Here is an 18837-nt window from a genome sequence, read left to right on the forward strand (position 1 = left end):
TTCGGAGGGGCGCGGGGGGCGGGCACCTAGGCCTGGGCGCAGCCGGGGCAGGGGGCGCGGGGGCGCGGAGGGCGCGGGGAGCGTGGGGGGCGCGGGCATCCAGGCCTAGGCGCCGGGGGCGCGGGGAACGCAGGGGGCGCGGGGGCGCGGGGGGCGCGGGGGTCGCGGAGGGCGCGGGGGTCGCGGGGGGCGGGCACCCAGGCCAGCGGGGCAGGGAGCCGCGGGGCGGGAGCGGCCGTGACTCAGCCGCCGGGACCCCCGCCCCCGCCCCGCCCCACCCCGCCCCGCCCCGTGGGGCTGAGGCTGGGCCGCGGCCGCCAGCGCCGGGCGAGTCGGAGTCGGAGTCGGAGTCGGAGTCGGAGTCGGAGTCGGAGTCCGAGTCCCGCCGAGCCTCCCGCTCCCGGGCCGCGGGGACATGGGGCCGGGCCGCGCTCTGCTGCCGCTGCTGCTCGCCTGCTGGGCCGCCGCTCAGGACGCGCCGGGGAGCGCGCGGGCCGTGGCCTTCCAGGGTGAGTCCCGCCGCCCCTCCCGGCCCTGGACGGCGCGGGTCCCGGTGCCCCGCGGCCCCCGCGGCCCCAGCGTCCCCACCCCGGGCCGGTGGCCGACACCCGAGGGCGACGCGCTGCGGGAGCAGCCCAGGCCGCGGCGTCTGACTCCCCTGGGCCCCAACCTGGTCCCCAAGCTGGGCCCCGGGGCGCAGAGCAAGCAGCCCCGTCCTGCCCCCCCACAGGCTGGGGCTCCCGACACCCCAGGCAGGGCTCCCGGACCTGGGCTCCCAGGGTCACCCTGCCTTGCCCCTCGGTGCCGGGACCCCGTGGAGGTCCCAGAGTCACCCTGCCCTCCCGTGGTGCCAGGACCCATGTGGGGCTCCCAGGGTCACCCTGCCCCCCCTCCGTGCGGGGCCTGCCTGGGGGAGGTGGCTCCCCTGTGTCCAGGAGGGCGCGGGGTGTGACCTCAGCCCCCCATGCTGGCCCAGACTGCCCCGTGGACCTCTTCTTCGTGCTGGACACCTCCGAGAGCGTGGCCCTGAGGCTGAAGCCCTATGGGGCCCTGGTGGACAAGGTCAAGGCGTTCACCAAGCGCTTCATCGACAACCTGAGGGACAGGTAGGAGCGGCCGTGAGCCTCGGGGGCGCGCAGGGTCCCCACCCTGGAGCCAACCCCCTGCCCAACCAGAGGGCCAGGTGGGAACCAGGCCGCTGAGTCACCCTCCTGCGTCCACAGTGGCTCCAACGGGCCAGGAAGGGGCTGAGTGTGAGGAGGGGACGTGCAGGGCACCCCAGGGGCTGTGGCACAGCACTGCACTGGGGGGGCTCCCAGGACCCCAGATGTGCCTCCCCAACCCAGCAGAGCGGGTTTCAGGAGTTGGCAGGAGGCTTGTGGCTCTGCCTGGTGCCGGAAGAGAGCCCCCCTCGCCACCCCTGGACTCGGACCCTGGCCCCGTGGACGGTGGGAGCCTGTGTCCCGAGGCCAACACCCTGTCGCAGTGTCCTGGTCCGGAGGCGGAAGGGCTGGCCTCCTTCGCGCCCTCACTCTTTCATCTGCTCCAGGAGTGTGCGGGCGGGGGGGGGGGGGGGGGGGGGAGGGGGAGGACGGGGGCAGGGGAGGTGGCACTGGGGGCTTCCCGGGCAGCAGCCGGTCTGATGACTGGACACACCCATGGGGGAGTCAAGGCCATGGGGTGGAATCCAGGTCAGAAGCAGGCTCTTCCCCAATCTCCCATCTGGGCAGGGCCTGGGCCCCGTCCTGCTGCGCCCCTGCTGACCTGCTGACCTGGGGCCAGGGCACTGAACCCCCAACCTTGAGGGGGTGGCAAGGACAGCGGGTGGGGGCCTCCCAGCAAGGGCCGTGTGACCTGAAACCTTGAATTCAGCCCAGATGCCGGGGTCCCTGAGGCCCCCCAACTCCTCCAGGTGCCTCAGGCCTGTTTACTCAACTTCTCATGACTCAGTTTTCCCAGCCGTGAAATGGGGTGAGCTCTCCTGCTGTGGATGCTGTTGGCACCGCTGTGGGGGCCCCGGTCACCCTGACTGCTGAACTGGCTGGTATCTACCCCAGGCCCCAACGAGTGACCCCTGAAACCTCCAGGGAAGGTGCACAGGGGCAGGAAAGGCAGCCACTCAGGGCCACGGGGACCCGTGCAGTGTCCCACTTAGAAGGGGCCTCCCTGCACTGTCGCCCTGCCCCCTGCCGTCCACGTGGGACCCCATCCCCAGAGGGGCACACACCTCCTCCTCTGAGCACCCCGGATGTCAGGGGAGACAGTGGTCACCCGCCGGCTGGGGCCGGCCCTCCCCACCACGCCCCAGCCCCCCCGCCCCGCCGCGTGTCCCGCGTGGCCCCCAGGGCAGGGAAGTCCAGCCAGCGCTGCCGGGGTGTGACGGGGCGGGGCGGCCTGTCGGCCTGTGAAATGGGCGACCGTCGTGCCCGTGGACGGACACACACGGGGAGCCGGGGGCCCTGGCGGCGCCTGCGGGGAGGACCAGCGCTCACCCCGCGCGGCCCCGCAGGTACTACCGGTGTGACCGCAACTTGGTGTGGAACGCGGGCGCCCTGCACTACAGCGACGAGGTGGAGATCATTAGCCCGCTGACGCCCATGCCCGCCGACCGCGACGCCCTCAAGGCCAAGGTGGACGCCGTCAAGTACTTCGGCAAGGGCACCTACACGGACTGCGCCATCAAGAAGGGGCTGGAGGAGCTGCTCGTGGGGTGAGTGCCCGGCCCAGGTCGGCGCCGCCCCGCCCCGAGCGGCCCGTGTCCTCGACGCTGAGGGACGCCGCGCACCTGCCCCGGTGGGCAGCAGCGGCGGCCGCTCGGTCCCCGGCGAGCACCCACCCGCGCTGGCCCGTCCCCTCCTGCCCCGGCTGGTCGGGGCGCTCGGGGGCGGGCACCTGTGCCTCTCCCGGTACCCGGTACCCGTGCGTTTTCCAAGACAGCGTCGCCGAGAAACGTGACCCCGCAAACCGTTGCCACCTGCTTCACGTCCTTTGTCACAGCCTCTGTCCGCAGCCGGGTGGGCCCGGAGAGGCGGCGGCCCGCGCAAACCGCCCTCCCAGACCGTCCCTCCAGGCCGCCAGCCCCGCTCCTCCCCGCGGCCCCGCTCCGTCCCGGCGCCCCGAGCTCGGGCTCACGGGCCGGGCCTCCCGCTGCCCACCCTGCAGGGGCTCCCACCTCAAGGAGAACAAGTACCTGATAGTGGTGACGGACGGGCACCCCCTGGAGGGCTACAAGGAGCCGTGCGGCGGCCTGGAGGACGCCGTGAACGAGGCCAAGCACCTGGGCGTCAAGGTCTTCTCCGTGGCCATCACGCCCGACCACCTGGTAGGAGCCCCGAGCCCGCCCCGCGGCCTGGGGGGTGCCGGGCGGTGGGGGCCGGGAGGAGCAGACATGGGGGGCAGGCCCCGCCGTCGTCAGCCGCCCCCCTCGTCCGCCCCAGGAGCCGCGCCTGAGCATCATCGCCACGGACCACACGTACCGGCGCAACTTCACGGCGGCCGACTGGGGGCAGAGCCGGGACGCCGAGGAGATCATCACCCAGACCATCGACACCATCGTGGACATGATCGTGAGGAGCCCAGGGCGGGGACCCTGCGGCGGGGACCCTGCGGCCGCACCGGAGCTAGCACAGGAGCTAACCGCTTTTCTCTTTTGCTTTTCAGAAAAACAACGTGGAGCAAGTGGTAGGGGTCCCCTCCCCCTCCGCCTCCCCCCTCCCCTTCTCCCTCCTTCCCTTCCCTCTCCTCCCCTTCTCCCCTCCTCCCCTCCCCCCTCGCCCCCACCCCCGCTGTCCAGGGCAGCACCAGCCCCTCTGCCCCCCGGGGCCCGCCGTCGGAGCGCAGGCGGGCACCCAGGGACCCCGCGGAGCCCCGCGTTCTAACGTGTCCTCTGTCCCCCCTCCTCCGGCAGTGCTGCTCCTTCGAATGCCAGGTGAGTAGGGGCCCGGCCCCCTCTGCCGACACCCAGGAAGCTGGCTCGGCCTGACCCTTCTCTCTGTCTCGCAGCCCGCCAGAGGACCTCCCGGGCCACGGGGCGACCCCGGGTATGAGGTGAGTGGCCGCACCCCTCCCTGCAGGCAGAGGATGGAGCACAGCCCTGCACACACGGCCCTGCGCCCGGAGCCCCTGGTGCCAGGGACGCGGCGGGCCCCCAGGCGGCTGTCCTGACCCCACAGGGCGCCCACCCACCGAGGCGGCCCCCACCGTGGGGAGAGAGTCCAGGCCCGCCGACGTCGTGGCCGGGGCTAGCGTGGGGGTCTGACCGGCCTCCCCACGGCTCCCTGGAGGCGCACCCCCCGCGGGCCGGGCTGCAAATGTGGGTCCCAGGCCAGGTGTGGCCCCCACAGAAAGTCAGCGGTAGCGGCCGCCACGCGCCCCTTGGCACGCTGCTCCTCAAGTGCAAGCTCCTGGCTGCTGCGCAATGTCGGAGTCCGCGGCCATGAACCTCAGGAGCACCGCCCGCGGGCGCTGAGCCCGCCCCGGCCTGGGAGCCCCGCACAGTGGGGACGGGTGGGGGTGCCCGAGGGAAAGGTCGGGGGCCGGGCCGGCCGCACAGGCCAGCACAGGGCCTGGGGGCTGCGGGCGGGCGCAGACACCCGAGTTCGCAGACCCCAGGGCAGGCCGCAGCCACGGCAGGAGCCCCAACACCCCAAGGCCTCTGCAGCTCCCCGAATATCTTGTGAATCCTTCTCTTGGGGACAAGTTGGGGGGGGGGTCTCTGCCGCCAGGTTCTCAGAAATAAACAGAAATCATCCCCCAACCTCGGTCTGCTCTGTGTTCCAGGGAGAACGTGGGAAGCCGGGCCTCCCAGGAGAGAAAGGAGAAGCCGGGGAGCCCGTGAGTGCCGAGCGCCCGACCTCGGGGTGGGGGTGCTGAGAAACCTGAGGCTGGCAGGGGAGCTGGGTTCGGTGGAAACTTCTAGAAGGATGGCTGGTTTCTGGGCACCATGGTCTTGTGGCCTGACCTTCAGGGCATATGGCCCCAAGGGCAGTGAGAGCAGCCGTCCCTTCCAGCACATTCGGCCCAGACCTCAGTGGAGCAAGTGAGGGGTCAGCCCAGGGACGTCTCCCCACAGTCCACCCCCCACTCCTGGGGAGCCTGGACCGGCCTTCCCCCTCCTCCTGGGGGGCATCCTGGACCCCCCTCCCCTCCCTGGAGCCCCACTGAGGAGACCCCCACCACCACCTCAGGCTGCTGTCTGGGCCTCAGGCCTGGGCAGATGGGGGGCTGCCCCTGCCCCGGGGGGCGTCTAACGTGCCCCCTCCTCTGTTCCAGGGAAGGCCCGGGGACCTCGGACCCATCGGCTACCAGGGGATGAAGGTGTGTCTCCCCCTCCCCCAAACACATCTGGGCTCGCCCCGGGGCGTTGACCCGGGACACCAGTGACACCCCCTCTCTCCTGTCTGCTCTGTAGGGAGAGAAAGGGAGCCGAGGGGAGAAGGTGAGTAAGGCGGGCCTTGGGGTGGTGTCCCTCGGGGCACAGAGCCGCCCCCCGCGTGCCCGAGCCTGAGCCGGCGGCGCCCATCACGGCCACCCTCCTCTGCCTCCCTGGGGAGACGCCGGCCAGTTCCCCGGGAACCTGCCTCACGCTGGGGGGCCACCCCCTCCCTCTCTCTCCTGTCTCTGCAGGGCTCCAGGGGGTCCAAGGGCTACAAGGTGAGTGTGGGGGCCGGGCCTGGCTTCTGCCCCTGGGGGTGCCCTCTGACCCTTGTGAACCCCTCCGTGGTCTTTGCTCCCTGCAGGGCGAGAAGGGCAAGCGAGGCATCGATGGTGTGGACGGCATGAAGGTGGGTCCCCCCCGCCCGCGGGAGGCGGGAGGGCGGGGCCGGGTGTGAGGGGGCGGGGCCAGGGGCGGGAGGGCGGGGCCAGGATGCGATGGGGCGGGGCCGGGTGTGAGGGGGCGGGGCCAGGGGCGGGGGGGCGGGGCCAGGATGCGATGGGGCGGGGCCGGGTGTGAGGGGGCGGGGCCAGGGGTGGGAAGGCGGGGCCAGGATGTGAGGGGGCGGGGCCGGGTGTGAGGGGGCGGGGCCAGGGGCGGGAGGGCGGGGCCAGGATGCGATGGGGCGGGGCCGGGTGTGAGGGGGCGGGGCCAGGGGCGGGAGGGCGGGGCCAGGATGCGATGGGGCGGGGCCGGGTGTGAGGGGGCGGGGCCAGGGGTGGGAAGGCGGGGCCAGGATGTGAGGGGCGGGGCCAGGATGTGAGGGGCGGGGCCTGGCTGTTGGAGGGCGGGGCCAGGATGTGAGGGGGCGGGGCCTGGCTGTTGGAGGGCGGGGCCAGGATTGATGGGGCGGGGCCAGGGTGCAAGAGGGCGGGGCGTGGAAGTCAGGGGCGGGGCCTGGAGGCCAGGGGCGAGGCCTGGTGGCCGGAGGGCGGGGCGTGGAGGCAGCGGGAAAGGCCAGAGCGGGTCCTACCCAGCCCCAGACCCCGCGGACCCAAGCGGGCTGGCCAAGGGGAGACCACCGTCCCTGCGGGGCCTCCGGAGGGGTGGCCAGGCCGGAGCGCGAGTCCGGGCACTGACCCGCCTTCCTCTTGCAGGGGGAGATGGGCTACCCCGGCCTGCCAGGCTGCAAGGGCTCGCCCGGATTCGACGTAAGTTGCATTCTGTCGCTGACATTTTCAGACTAAGTTCCCGGGTGCAAACGTGGACCTCGGAAGTCACCCGGGGTGCCCCGCGCAGGCCTACCTTTCCAGCGTTTGCACCCAGCCCAACGGCTGCTTGTTGCAGACCAAGGGCTGACCTCCTACGATTTCCCACCAGGGAGCTCAAGGACCCCCCGGGCCCAAGGGTGACGCAGGTGCCTTCGGACGGAAAGGAGAGAAGGTTAGTGACCCAGGTCGGGCGCTCCCACCTACCCGGCGTGACCCAGAAGTCCTTCCCGGAGGCAGATCCTCCGCGGGGGCAGGTGGGGAGCAGGGTGGAGAAGGCGGAAGCTGTCCCCAAGTGAGGGCTGGGCCTCCTCGTGCCCCAGGCCCCCCACGCTGCCCACCTGCAGCAGGCCAGGTGGCCCCCACGGCCGCACAGCCTGGAATCCGTCCCCTCACCAGGAGGGCACAATGTAAGGATAAACAGGCTGCTGGTGGCTGCGAGCGGGCAGGAAAGTCAGGAATGGGGACATGGGGTTTTGCGTCTGACGTGGGGCACAGCGTTCTGTTGCGGGTACTTTCCTGGCGTGTTGAGCGGCGGGGGGAGCTAGGGGGGCGGCCAGGTAAGGCTGACCCTCCAACACACCCCAGCCACGCGGACTTCCTGGGCGATCTCTGCGTGGGGCCTCCATCTGACTTCCAGCCGGATGGAACAGGCTTTGGTGACCAGAGCTGGATCCGCATTGGCATGCGCGGGGCTGAGCCCAGGGGTGCCACGGGGAGGGGGCTTCAGGCGGTCCTGGTAGAGGAGTGGGGCTGGGGAGGGCCCTCCACATCCGGGTGCCTGTGCTCGGTGGGGGAGGAGGGCGGGGCAGGGCCGTGCCCCAGGACAGCATGGGCATGACCTTTCCAACCTTTGCAGGGTGCCCCTGGAGCTGATGGGGAGCCCGGAAGGCCGGGGAACACGGGGCCACCGGGAGATGAGGTGAGTGCTCGTGGAGTCCCCCGCAGGTGGGGGGGCCCGAGCCCTGGGACGGGGGTCGGCCGCAGCCCCGGGCCCAGCGCGGGTCCAAGAGGGACAGCTGCACCCTTGTCCCCCCCAGGGCGAGCCGGGGCTGCCTGGTCCCCCCGGAGAGAAGGGAGAAGCCGGCGACGAGGTGAGCACCCACAGTCCGCCTCCGCTCCCCCCCACCCACCGTCAGAGTTCCCGTCCCAAACTGACGCTGTTTGTTCCCCTCAATCCCAGGGAAACCCCGGACCGGACGGTGCCCCCGGAGAGAGGGTGAGTGGGGCAGGGGCGTGGGCCTCACCGCCAAACAGCCGCGTGCTCATGGGCCCCAGGGCTTCTGTCGGAGTCAGGGGGACCCCGGGCTCTGAGAGGACGGGGTGTCCCACCAGGGAGGTCAGAGCCCAACCGGGCCTCCGCCCCCTCCTCCCCGCAGCATCTGGGCTGCAGCCTCACCTCCGTCTGCCTCTCTCCGCACAGGGCGGCCCTGGGGAAAGAGGACCACGGGGGACCCCAGGCGTGCGGGGCCCACGGGGAGACCCGGTGAGTTCATCGAGCTGAGAGCCTGCCCCCCCTCCCTGCACCCGGGGGCTCAGGCCATCCACCTCCCCAGGACACAGGCCCCCCGTTGGACTCTGGCGACCTGCGCCCTCACCTGGTTTCCCAGCAGCACAACCCAACCCGGGCCCCGGGGCGTCTCAAGGGCCCTGAGGGAGGCCAGGAGGCCGCGGGTCCAGACCAGGAGAGCCAAGGGCAGGCTCTCCGCTGCCCCCCTCCCGGCGACCAGCTCGTCCCACCACCAACAACCCCAGCAGCCTGGGGTGCGGACCGAGCCTTGAGGGCATTGCCGGGAACAGGACCCCCCAGCGGCCGCGCGGTCCCTCCTGCTGTGACCACCCAGGAAAACCGCTCCTCCGGGGACGGGTGTCCAGCTGCCCCGATGCGGAGAGCGTGTTAGCATGAGGCCGAGGTCACTGAAGAGGGATTTGCTTTCTGCCCCGGCCCTGCTCCTCGTAGCTCCCGGGACCCCACGGCCCTCAGCACGGGGGTTTGGGAGGGATGTCAGTGCAGGGACGACATGGCCTGACCCCCGTTCCAAGCTCCCCTGGTGCGATCAGGACCCCAAGAGCCCCTGGGCAAACAGGGCCACAGCCGCTCCGGCCAAGGCCAGTCAGGGAGCCTCCCTGGAGGGGGAGCAGGTGCGGGCTGCGGCCCCCAGCCTCGGGAGGAGCCTCCTCGCTGCAGTCTCCTGAGGCCATGCAGGTCTCTAGAGGGCCGCTGACCTCCTCGTGGTGAATTCCCGGGAGGAGGGATGAGGCCAGGCCCGCGGGGGCTCGGGGCGCTTCCTGGCTCGGAGAGCTGGGGTCCCCGGCCTTGCCCGTGCCGCCCAGGCAGCTTGACCTCTCCAGGCCTCCACACTCACTACTCGTCCCTCCCCAGGGCGAAGCTGGACCCCAAGGTGACCAGGGACGAGAAGGCCCCGTCGGCATCCCCGGAGACCCGGTAGGAAGCTGTCTGGGGGGCGGGGGGGCGGTGTTCTCACCGGCCGGAAGGCTGACGGCAGCTCATGAGTGTAAGGGAGGGCTCTCTCCACTTCTGACGTGCGGGCTCCTGCAGGGGCTGCCCAGGGGCAGGAGCCAGCGGCAGGAGGCGGAGGCAGCCGGGGCCACCCAGCTCCCATGGCCCCCAGGGACTGTGCTCATGGAGGGGAGTCAGAGGCTGCCCCGTCACCCCGCGGGCTCCTGCCGGGACATAGGGCTGAGTGAGCAGACCCCTGCCTCAGAGTGGGTGAGAGGGGCAGCGGCGGGGGACCCCGGGACACCCGGGGACGCCCCCTGGCCTGGCGGGGCAGGGTCACCCCATGCTAGGAATGGCATCCTTGAGGCCCCAGGAGGCACCAGGGGAAGAGGCTTGCTCAGCAGTGGGAATCCAGGTGTGAGCTCCTGGCTGGAGGTAGACGTGGGAGTGTTGGTGCATAGAAGTTTCCGGAATTCCTGGATGGGACACTTTACAGAGGCCGTGCTGGGGGAGGAGATGAGAGTGGCGGCTAGGGAAGCAGAGGGTCCGACCAGGCCGCGGCCTTTGGTGGAGCCTCATCCCCAGCACGCAGGGAGGGCTCTGTCTTCCTGCCGGTGGCCAGGAGGCCGCTGTTCCAGATGCCTGAGCCCCGAAAGCCCCGCGGGGAGGAGCCCAAGGCTCGCCCGCCATGCGGCCGTGGACCTGGGGCGACCACCCCCCAGGCGAGCCCAGGAAGGGGCCACTCGCTGGGCATCCCGGGGGCAGCTGCCTGGCCTGCAGGGCAGGGTCTGCACACACCCAGCTGGGAGGCGCCAGTGGGGGACGAGGGGACAGCACCCTGGGGGGCCGAGAGTGCCGGGAGCTCCGCGCAGTCAGCGTCTGGGGGCCCCGACCTCAGAGCGCCAGGGCTCGGGCTCCGGTAGGGCGTGGCTTGTGGCCTCAAGCCTTTTTGGTGGCTTTTCTCGTGGAAAGAAATTAGGAATTGGGCTTTTAACAAAAAAGGAATTTAAAAAACCAGAAAGCAGCAGCGACCGCAGCAGGGCTGCCCAGTCTGCAGGAGCATTAAAAATGTGCTGGGTCGGTTCCAGTGCGGGGCGCAGGGGGCGTGGACCCACTTGGAGGCCAGCTCGGTGGGGGACTGTCCTCCCACGTAATTCCAAGTGGGGCCCCCTAGGAGCCAGCTGTTCCCAGGCCCGCGGCCGCGTGAGCACAGGCCGACGCTCTGGAGCATCCGCGTCTCCTCGGCGGTAGAGGCAGGTGACATCTCTCCAATAAGATGGGTGTAGACGCTCTGTGGCTCGTGCACAAAGAGCCCTGTAGCTGGGCCCTGTCTCCGGCTTCGGGGCCGCGGTTGAATCTAACTCCGACGGGAGAAAGGCGTGCGGCAAAGGCGCCGTTCTCCTGCCCCCGCATCTCCCCCGTAAGGATCGATTTTACTTTCTTCCGAAGTTCAGTTTCTTTCTGATCCTTTCACGTGTGTGAGAGCGTGCGGGGGCGGGCACGTTGTTGACACAGGCAGCGTCCTTCTGGGATGCTCTTCCCCTGGGGGCCGTCCAGGTGGGCACCGTGGACTCCGCGTGCCGAGTGCCCCCGCTCGTCCCCTGTCAGCGTGTACGCAGGCGCTGTCCAGGATTTTGCTTGGACCGTAAGACGCGTCAATGCCCATCTGTCTCTGTCTGCCATTTGTCCATCCATCCTTCCTTCCTCCTTCCTTCCACCCTTCCATCTTTCCTTCTATTCTTCCATCCATCTTTCCATCCATCCCTCCATCCATCCCTCCTTCTATCCTTCCATCCTTTCTTCCTTCCATCCATCCATCCCTCCTTCCGTCCCTCTTTCCATCCTTCCTTCCTCCCACTGGCCTGGCCTGGGGCGCAGAGGGCCTCTGTTTCCCACCCATCCTCCTGGCCCCCATTTCATGTCCCCAGAGCTACCCCCAGGAGCCCCGAGGTGAGACTGCGGGTCCTTGCCGCTGGCATGAGGGCGACAGCCCCCGCTGAGCACCAGTGAATGGGACACCGGGTCACCGGGAGTGCGTGCCTTTGAGGGAGAACCCCGTGAACAGGAGCCTCCCGGAAGGCGTCGGCAGACAGGCCCGAGTCCGGGGGCGGGGGCGGGGGGGGTCGGCTCCACACCTGGCATGCACTCCCCTGTCTTCGGGCCGGGTGTCCCCTGGTGCTCGGGGCACCAAGACCTGGATGCAGAAAGGCAGACAGCGGCCCCGGGGAGACACGTGGGCCCAGGGGAGCAGCTGGCGTGGGTCTGGGGCGCTGGGGGCTCTGCGGGGCCAAGAGGTGTGACAGCGTGTCCGTCTCCGCAGGGCGAGGCTGGCCCCGCTGGACCTAAAGGTTACCGAGGTGACGAGGGGCCCCCGGGGCCTGAGGTGAGTGCCCCCCACCGCGCCCGCACCCCGGGAGGGCCGTGGGACTGGGGAGCGCCCCCGCTCCGGGTTCGCGCAGCTGTTTCAGTGCATTTCGCGGCACCTGTGTCTTTCAGGAAACTTGAAAAATGCAGGAAAAAAATTAGACAGAATTGAAATCTAAAATGCTACCACCCGGAGATAAAATGAACGTTTGGGCTTCTTTCCAATTTATTTTTCTTTTTTTTTTTTTAATTTATGATAGTCACAGAGAGAGAGAGAGAGAGAGAGGCAGAGACACAGGCAGAGGGAGAAGCAGGCTCCATGCACCGGGAGCCTGACGTGGGATTCGATCCCGGGTCTCCAGGATCTCGCCCTGGGCCAAAGGCAGGCGCTAAACCGCTGCGCCACCCAGGGATGCCCCCCAATTTATTTTTCTTACTTGCATACTATGCCTTATAAATTTGGCTTCCTAAAATTTGTTTTCTAATTTTGTCATTATGAACATTTTCTAACACCCTTAATGATTTTGCACAACTTGCCTGAGGCGCCTGCGCAGCCCCCCGGAGCTGCGTCCCTTTGCTTCTCGGAGCCCCGGGGCTGGGCCTCCCGGCCGTCTGCGGCTCCCAGCCCCGGGGGTCACCGCCCTGAGCACGTGGGTCCCCTTCTGGCCGCGTCCGGGGGCGCCCGGGGGATCTTGGGCAGGAGGTGCGGGCTCCCCCAGGGGCTCTGTTGCCCCGTGGCCAGCTCCAGCTGGTGGATTTAAAGATCCTCCCCGAGTCACGTCGCACGGGCGAGCGGAAGCCGGTCCTTCCTGTGCTCAGTGGTGTGGCGCCTCGGAGCCCCCGTGCTCACTGGCTGCGCGTCCACTTCGCTTTCCCAAATCCTCCTCCCCTCTTTAGGGTTCCAGAGGAGCTCCTGGGCCCGCGGGGCCCCCCGGAGACCCCGGGCTGATGGGTGAAAGGGTGAGTAGTGGTCCCAGAGGCTCAGGGCCCGGGTGGGGCTGACGCCTGGCTGCAGGGTCGAGAAAGCCGTGGGTTCGAGGTCATGCGTGGGGTCTGAGCGTCCCAGCTGCAGTGTCTGGGGAGGTGCTTCTTCACAGGTGACGCGGCCTGTGTCTGGGGGCACCAGGGGTGCTGCAGCCCCTGCGGTCCCTGTGCTCGCCGTAGGCCCCAGGCGCCCACTCCAGACTCGGGTCACACAGGGCACCCTGGGCAGGGGGAAGCTGCACTGGACGGCAGCCAGTGACAGGACTCGGTCTACTCTCTGCAGGGCGAAGACGGCCCCCCGGGAAACGGCACCGAGGGCTTCCCTGGCTTCCCTGTGAGTGCCCCGGGTTCCTGCCCCGTCGTCCCTGGGGCCGCACCAGGAAGCGGTGGCGGGGGGTGTCCCTTGGGCGCCCCTGCCCCCGGCCGAGTCAGAGCCTGCTGTGACCGTCCTGTCTTTCCCTGCAGGGCTATCCGGGCAGCAGGGGCCCCCCCGGGATAAACGTGAGTACACGCCCACCACCGGGCTCCTGGTGCACTCACACACGTGTGCAACACACATGCACATGCTCACACGTGCACCCTCAGCCCCACACGTGTCTCAGTCTGTGGGGCCCCTGCCCAGCCCGGGGTGACCGGCATTGCCCCTGGGCTCCCAGGTACTGCGCCCCAAGCCTCGGGGTGTCGTCCGGCCGGCGCTGGGCCTCAGGGCCTCCCCAGGACCTTGTGCCGTCCCCGCGCGGGGACAGCGTCTCCTCTATCTTTTCCTTTTAAAGCTTCTGCTTCTTAAAAAGGAAACGCAGCACCATGGCTTCCAGCTCATAAAGCTGGTTTCAAATAGAAAATTGGTAGAAACAAGGCAGGCAGGGGCCGGTGCTGGGGGACAGGACCCAGCCAGCGCGGGCGGGGGTCCCCGCCACACACACACCTGCCCCTGGGACTCTCTGCCCCATGGGCCGTGTGCTCCTGTCACCCGCAGGGCACCAAAGGCTACCCAGGCCTCAAGGGCGACGAGGGAGAAGCCGGAGACCCCGGAGATGACGTGAGTGCAGAGCCCCCCAGGGTGCTGAGGTCACCTGCAGGGTCCGGACGTGGGGCGGGGGTGGTGGTGGAGGGAGGTGGCGGCTGCGGCTCTGCGGGGGGCGAGGGGGCACCAGCCCAGGGCCCGTGGACAGAGCAGCCGCAGAGGGTCCGGTTGGTGGTGGTCGTGTCGGGTGACGCTGTGCTGTTCCCTTCCAGAACAATGACATCTCCCCACCAGGAGTCAAAGGAGCAAAGGGGTACCGGGGCCCCGAAGGTCCCCAGGTGAGGGGGCATGGCCGGGGGCTCACAGGAATTCTGAGGCTGCGGAGGGGTCGGAGGGCAGAGGCTTCAGCACGGCTGGCCCTTTGACGGGGGGGATAGGAGGGGACGGGCAATTTCAAGGGTTGGGGGGCTTCAGGGATAGGGGAGCAGCTGGTAACCAGGTGAGGCGTGAGGAGAGCGCAGCAGAGCCCAGGGTGGGTGTCTGGGGGGCACCCCTATCCACTCAGACCGGAACAACTCCCTGCCCAGCGGTGAGAGCTGGCGAGCCATGCCCAGGGCCCCCCCCGCTGGCCCTGCAGGCTAGGGAGGAAGTGCCAGTGTCTGGGGGCCCCTGATGGGACGTCGGGTCAGCCCGAGGGCCGGGAGGCAGACCCGCAGTCCAGGAGGCCATGCGCCCTCACCACCTTCACCACCTTCCCCCTGTCCTTCCTCTGACAGGGACCCCCAGGACACACAGGACCCCCGGGACCAGATGTAAGTGGGCGTCTGTGATCACTGGGGGGAGGCTGACCTCTCTGGCCATGGACCCCCGAGGGGGGGCACTATGACTGCGACAGGGGTGTGTGATGGCCACAGGGGACGCAGGGTGGCTGCCTGGCAGGGACCCCTGCCCCAGGGTGCCTGCCGCCCTGGAAAGCGAGTCCCACCGTGGTCCCGGCTAAGGGACCCGGCCGCCCGTTGAGCTCCCCGTGCATGTGTGTCCCCGCAGGAATGTGAGATCCTGGACATCATCATGAAAATGTGCTGTGAGTGTCTCTCATCTCTGACCAAGTGTCTTCATTGGGAAGAATTCGGTGCCACCGGCGCCAGCGCCCACCTTTGGCGTTCAGAGAGGGCTCTGTTAAACCGCGGGGTGGGGGGCAAGCAGGAGGGGCAGGGGTGCGCCCCGGTCCTGAGAAGCTCCCGGAGAGGGGGCTGGGCCACTGTCACCCTAGCTGCCCTACGGGGGAGGCCTGGGTGTGGGGCAGCGCAGCCCACCCTGGCGAGGGCAGCCCGGGCGTGGGGGTAGGATCTCTAACAGACCTGACTCCTCCCTTCTCCTCTTTCCCCAGCTTGCTGTGGTGAGTCCTTGGAACCTTTCTGGGGTGTTCCCTGGGGGAGGCAGGGGGGTGGCGGGGGGCCCCTGGAGGCTGACCCTCCCCTTGCCCGCAGAGTGCAAGTGCGGCCCCATCGACATCCTCTTCGTGCTGGACAGCTCCGAGAGCATCGGCCTGCAGAACTTCGAGATCGCCAAGGACTTCGTTGTCAAGGTCATCGACCGGCTGAGTAGGGACGAGCTGGTCAAGGTGAGGCAGGCCCGCCCCGCCGCTGCCCGGGACACCGGGTGGGGAAGGGCCGGGGCCCTGCCAGAGCTCGGGAGTCCGCTGACCCTGGCCTGGGACCCCGCAGTTCGAGCCTGGCCAGTCGCACGTGGGCGTGGTGCAGTACAGCCACAACCAGATGCAGGAGCACGTGGACCTGAGGGACCCCAACATCAGGAGCGTCCAGGAGCTCAAGGAGTGAGTGCCTCGCGCCGCAGCCTGCAAACCTCGCAGGGGCCCGGGCTCCGCCCCCGCCCCGCCAGGCCCCGCCTTTGCTGCCCCAGGCCCCGCCCTCGATGCACCAGGCCCCGCCCCCGCCACGCCAGGCCCCGCCCCCGCCACGCCAGGCCCCGCCCCCGCCCCGCCAGGCCCCGCCTTTGCTGCCCCAGGCCCCGCCCCCGCCACACCAGGCCCCGCCCCTGCCACGCCAGGCCCCGCCTTTGCTGCACCAGGCCCCGCCCTCGATGCACCAGGCCCCACCCCTGCCACGCCAGGCCCCGCCCTCACCGCGCCAGGCTCCGCCTCCGCCGCCCCAGGCCCCGCCCCGCCGCACCAGGCCCCGCCCTCGATGCACCAGGCCCCGCCCCCGCCACGCCAGGCCCCGCCCCCACCGCCCCAGGCCCCGCCCCGCCGCCCCAGGCCCCGCCCCCGCCGCCCCAGGCCCCGCCTCCGCCGCCCCAGGCCCCGCCCCCGCCACTCCAGGCCCCGCCCCCGCCACTCCAGGCCCCGCCCCCACCGCCCCAGGCCCCGCCCCGCCGCCCCAGGCCCCGCCCGGCACTGACCCGCAGGGCTCCGGCCCCACAGAGCCATCAAGAAGCTGCGGTGGATGGCGGGCGGCACGTTCACGGGCGAGGCTCTGCAGTACACGCGGAACCAGCTGCTGCCGCCCACCCAGAACAACCGCATTGCCCTGGTCATCACGGACGGCCGCTCGGACACCCAGAGGGACACCACCCCGCTCAGCGTGCTCTGTGGCCCGGACATCCAGGTGGGGCCACCTCCGCGCCACACACGGCCACCCTGAGCCCGGAGCGGGGGGCCTCCTCCACCTGGGCCGCGCCGACGCCACCTCTCCCCTCCAGGTGGTCTCCGTGGGCATCAAGGACATGTTTGGCTACGTCGCGGGCTCTGACCAGCTCAACGTCATCTCCTGCCAAGGCCTGGGACCCCAGGGCCGGCCGGGCATCTCCCTGGTCAAGGAGAACTATGCGGAGCTGCTGGAGGACAATTTTCTGAAGAACGTCACCACCCAGATCTGTATAGGTGGGCTCGCGTGGGGGCCTCTCGCAGCCCTGCTGGGAGCCGCCTCGGGGCGGCTGAGGCCCGGCTGCACCCCCAGCCCCCGTGACCTCCTGGCCGCAGGAGCCCCACGCCCCCAGAGCCAGGGCCTCCCCAGGGCTGCCTCACGCTCTTGCTTGAGGACGCTGGCGCCCAGCTTCCCGGGGCCCCGGGGTCCGTGCCTGGCTCCCCAGGGTGCGGGCTGCACCGTGCTTCTCAGGCTTTGTCCTGCGAGCACACACACTTGGTGTGACCCACACACTTGCACTTGCTCTGCTGGTGCCCCAGACGGCCCAGGGCCTACCTCAGAGCGGGTCCTTGTGGGCTCCGTCTGGCAGCACAGCTGGGTGTACCTGCGGGCAGCCAGTGACAGGTGGGAGGGTGCGGGGTCACATCTGCCTACGTGGGACGCAGCAGGTCCACGTCACCCGCCGACAGTGTGGCATGAGGTGTTGGGCCCACAAACCAGCCACTGTCCCCTCTGAGCTTCTGCATCCCCGTCCCCCAAAGGGGCCTGGGCTCTGCTCTGACACAGGGTTGGGGTGAGGACCCCTCGATAGTAGCTGGCGACTGTCCTCGGCCCCAGTGCCGCTCGACAGTAAGGGGGCGCCCCCTCCTCTGGGCCCAGCGAGGAGGTGCTGGCCAGGCTCCGAGGGGCGCTCCGGGGTGCAGGGCCGCAGCGCCTGCCGCGGGGGTGCTTCGGGTCCAGCTTGCTTCGGGGTCACGGAGGGGAGAGCCGTCCGAGGGCTCGCAGGCCCCATGCTGTTTTTCTCTTTCACAGACAAGAAGTGTCCAGATTACACCTGCCCGAGTGAGTAGCGGGGGTGCGCGGACGGGCACTGGCAGGGGGCGCGGAGGAGGGTCGGGGGTAACCAGAGGCCGGGCGGCCGTGTCGGGGGGCCCTGGCCGGGTGCTGACCCCGTGCCCCCCCCACAGTCATGTTCTCCTCCCCGGCCGACATCACCATCCTGCTGGACGGCTCGGCCAGCGTGGGCAGCCACAACTTCGACACCACCAAGCGCTTCGCCAAGCGGCTGGCCGAGCGCTTCCTGACGGCAGGCAGGACGGACCCGGCGCACGACGTGCGGGTGGCGGTGGTGCAGTACAGCGGGCCCGGGCAGCAGCGGCCGGGCCGCGGGGCGCTGCGGTTCCTGCAGAACTACACCGTGCTGGCCAGCACCGTGGACGGCATGGACTTCTTCAACGACGCCACCGACGTCAACGATGCCCTGGGCTACGTGACGCGCTTCTACCGCGAGGCCTCGACCCGCGATGCCAAGAAGAGGCTGCTGCTCTTCTCCGACGGCAACTCGCAGGGCGCCACGGCGGCGGCCATCGAGAAGGCGGTGCAGGAGGCCCAGCGCGCGGACATCGAGATCTTCGTGGTGGTGGTGGGCCGCCAGGTGAACGAGCCCCACGTGCGCGTCCTGGTCACCGGCAAGACGGCCGAGTACGACGTGGCCTTCGGCGAGCGCCACCTGTTCCGCGTGCCCAGCTACCAGGCCCTGCTGCGCGGCGTCTTCTACCAGACGGTGTCCAGGAAGGTGGCACTGGGCTAGTCCTTCCGCCGACGGCTCGAAGTGGGCGCCACGCGCACGCTCCGACCAACCCGAGGAGCCACCTGCTCATACAGGGAAGCCTGAGAAGCCCCCGTGTCCCCCGCCCTGTCCCCTCCGTGTTAAGGTCCCCGAAACCCCCCTTCCCTTCCGGGGGGTCGCTGAGCACCACCTCCCCTCCCGTGTGCCCCTCACAGCGGAGACAATCCCACGGGACTCTTCAGTTAGCCTTCTTCACGCCCCCGAGGTCTGCCAGCGACCTCGTCGTGTGAGGGCCAGACGGACGGAAGCCAGGGTCCAGGGGAGTTTTCAGCCCTAACCCCTGAGTCTCCCCCTCCCCGCTGCTCGGGGTCAGACCTGGGTTCCCATGGCCTCGGGCCACGGGGCTCAGCACGGACAGACTCGCACCAGCGTCTCCAGCAAACAGCAGGCCATGGCGCCCTCAAGCCCGCATCCCCTGAGCCCCGAGAACAAAGGTGCTATCCTGCAGACCCCCCCGTCTACTCGGAAGCCTGGGCCCTGGGCCTTCGGTGGCACAAAGCGAGGTGTTGCTTTTTAAACAAAAAAACAAAACAAAACAACCCAAAGCTCTTCTTCCTCAGGGGAGTGATTGGTTCTACGTTTTACTGAAAACCCTCTTTATGTGTTAGTTTTCTGATTCCTTGTGTTTGCTCACTGTGTCCACGTCAGCCACTTTTCAGAATAAAGGTGTTCATTCCTCCCTGTGCCGTCATCTTTCTGAGTTAAAATCCCGGCCCGGCTTGCGCTTCCCGCCCTAACAGGAGGAGGAGGCAGGCCGGGTGGGGGTCCGATGGGGATGCAAACCCCCTGCTTGGCGCCCACAGCCCCCTCGGGGTCTGGGGCTGGGGAGGGCCAGCACCTGGGCTGCAGAAGCAGCAGCAAGTTAGGTCTCGGGTGGGGAGCTGCCCTGGGACACGCGGCCGGGGTC

General features: G+C 69.6%; 1 protein-coding gene across 1 annotated transcript; it reads left to right on the top strand.

Moving 5' to 3' along the window:
* Positions 1–271: 271 nt before the first annotated feature.
* COL6A1 (collagen type VI alpha 1 chain) lies at positions 272–18609 on the top strand. The gene is made up of 35 exons (XM_072807248.1): positions 272–509; positions 977–1106; positions 2510–2710; positions 3163–3322; positions 3438–3566; positions 3661–3681; positions 3908–3928; positions 4003–4047; positions 4780–4833; positions 5272–5316; positions 5411–5437; positions 5626–5652; positions 5739–5783; positions 6532–6585; positions 6755–6817; positions 7502–7564; positions 7683–7736; positions 7826–7861; positions 8066–8128; positions 9026–9088; positions 11424–11486; positions 12365–12427; positions 12735–12785; positions 12917–12952; positions 13428–13490; positions 13688–13753; positions 14192–14227; positions 14463–14499; positions 14806–14814; positions 14906–15039; positions 15143–15252; positions 15859–16042; positions 16137–16317; positions 17114–17143; positions 17269–18609. Exons 1-35 carry the CDS (start codon positions 416–418, stop codon positions 17889–17891), a joined length of 3081 nt encoding a protein of 1026 aa, XP_072663349.1. The 5' UTR covers positions 272–415; the 3' UTR covers positions 17892–18609.
* The last annotated feature ends 228 nt before the right edge of the window (positions 18610–18837 follow it).

This window comes from Canis lupus, chromosome 30 (genome assembly GCF_048164855.1).
Source record: "Canis lupus baileyi chromosome 30, mCanLup2.hap1, whole genome shotgun sequence".
Taxonomy (NCBI): domain Eukaryota; kingdom Metazoa; phylum Chordata; class Mammalia; order Carnivora; family Canidae; genus Canis; species Canis lupus.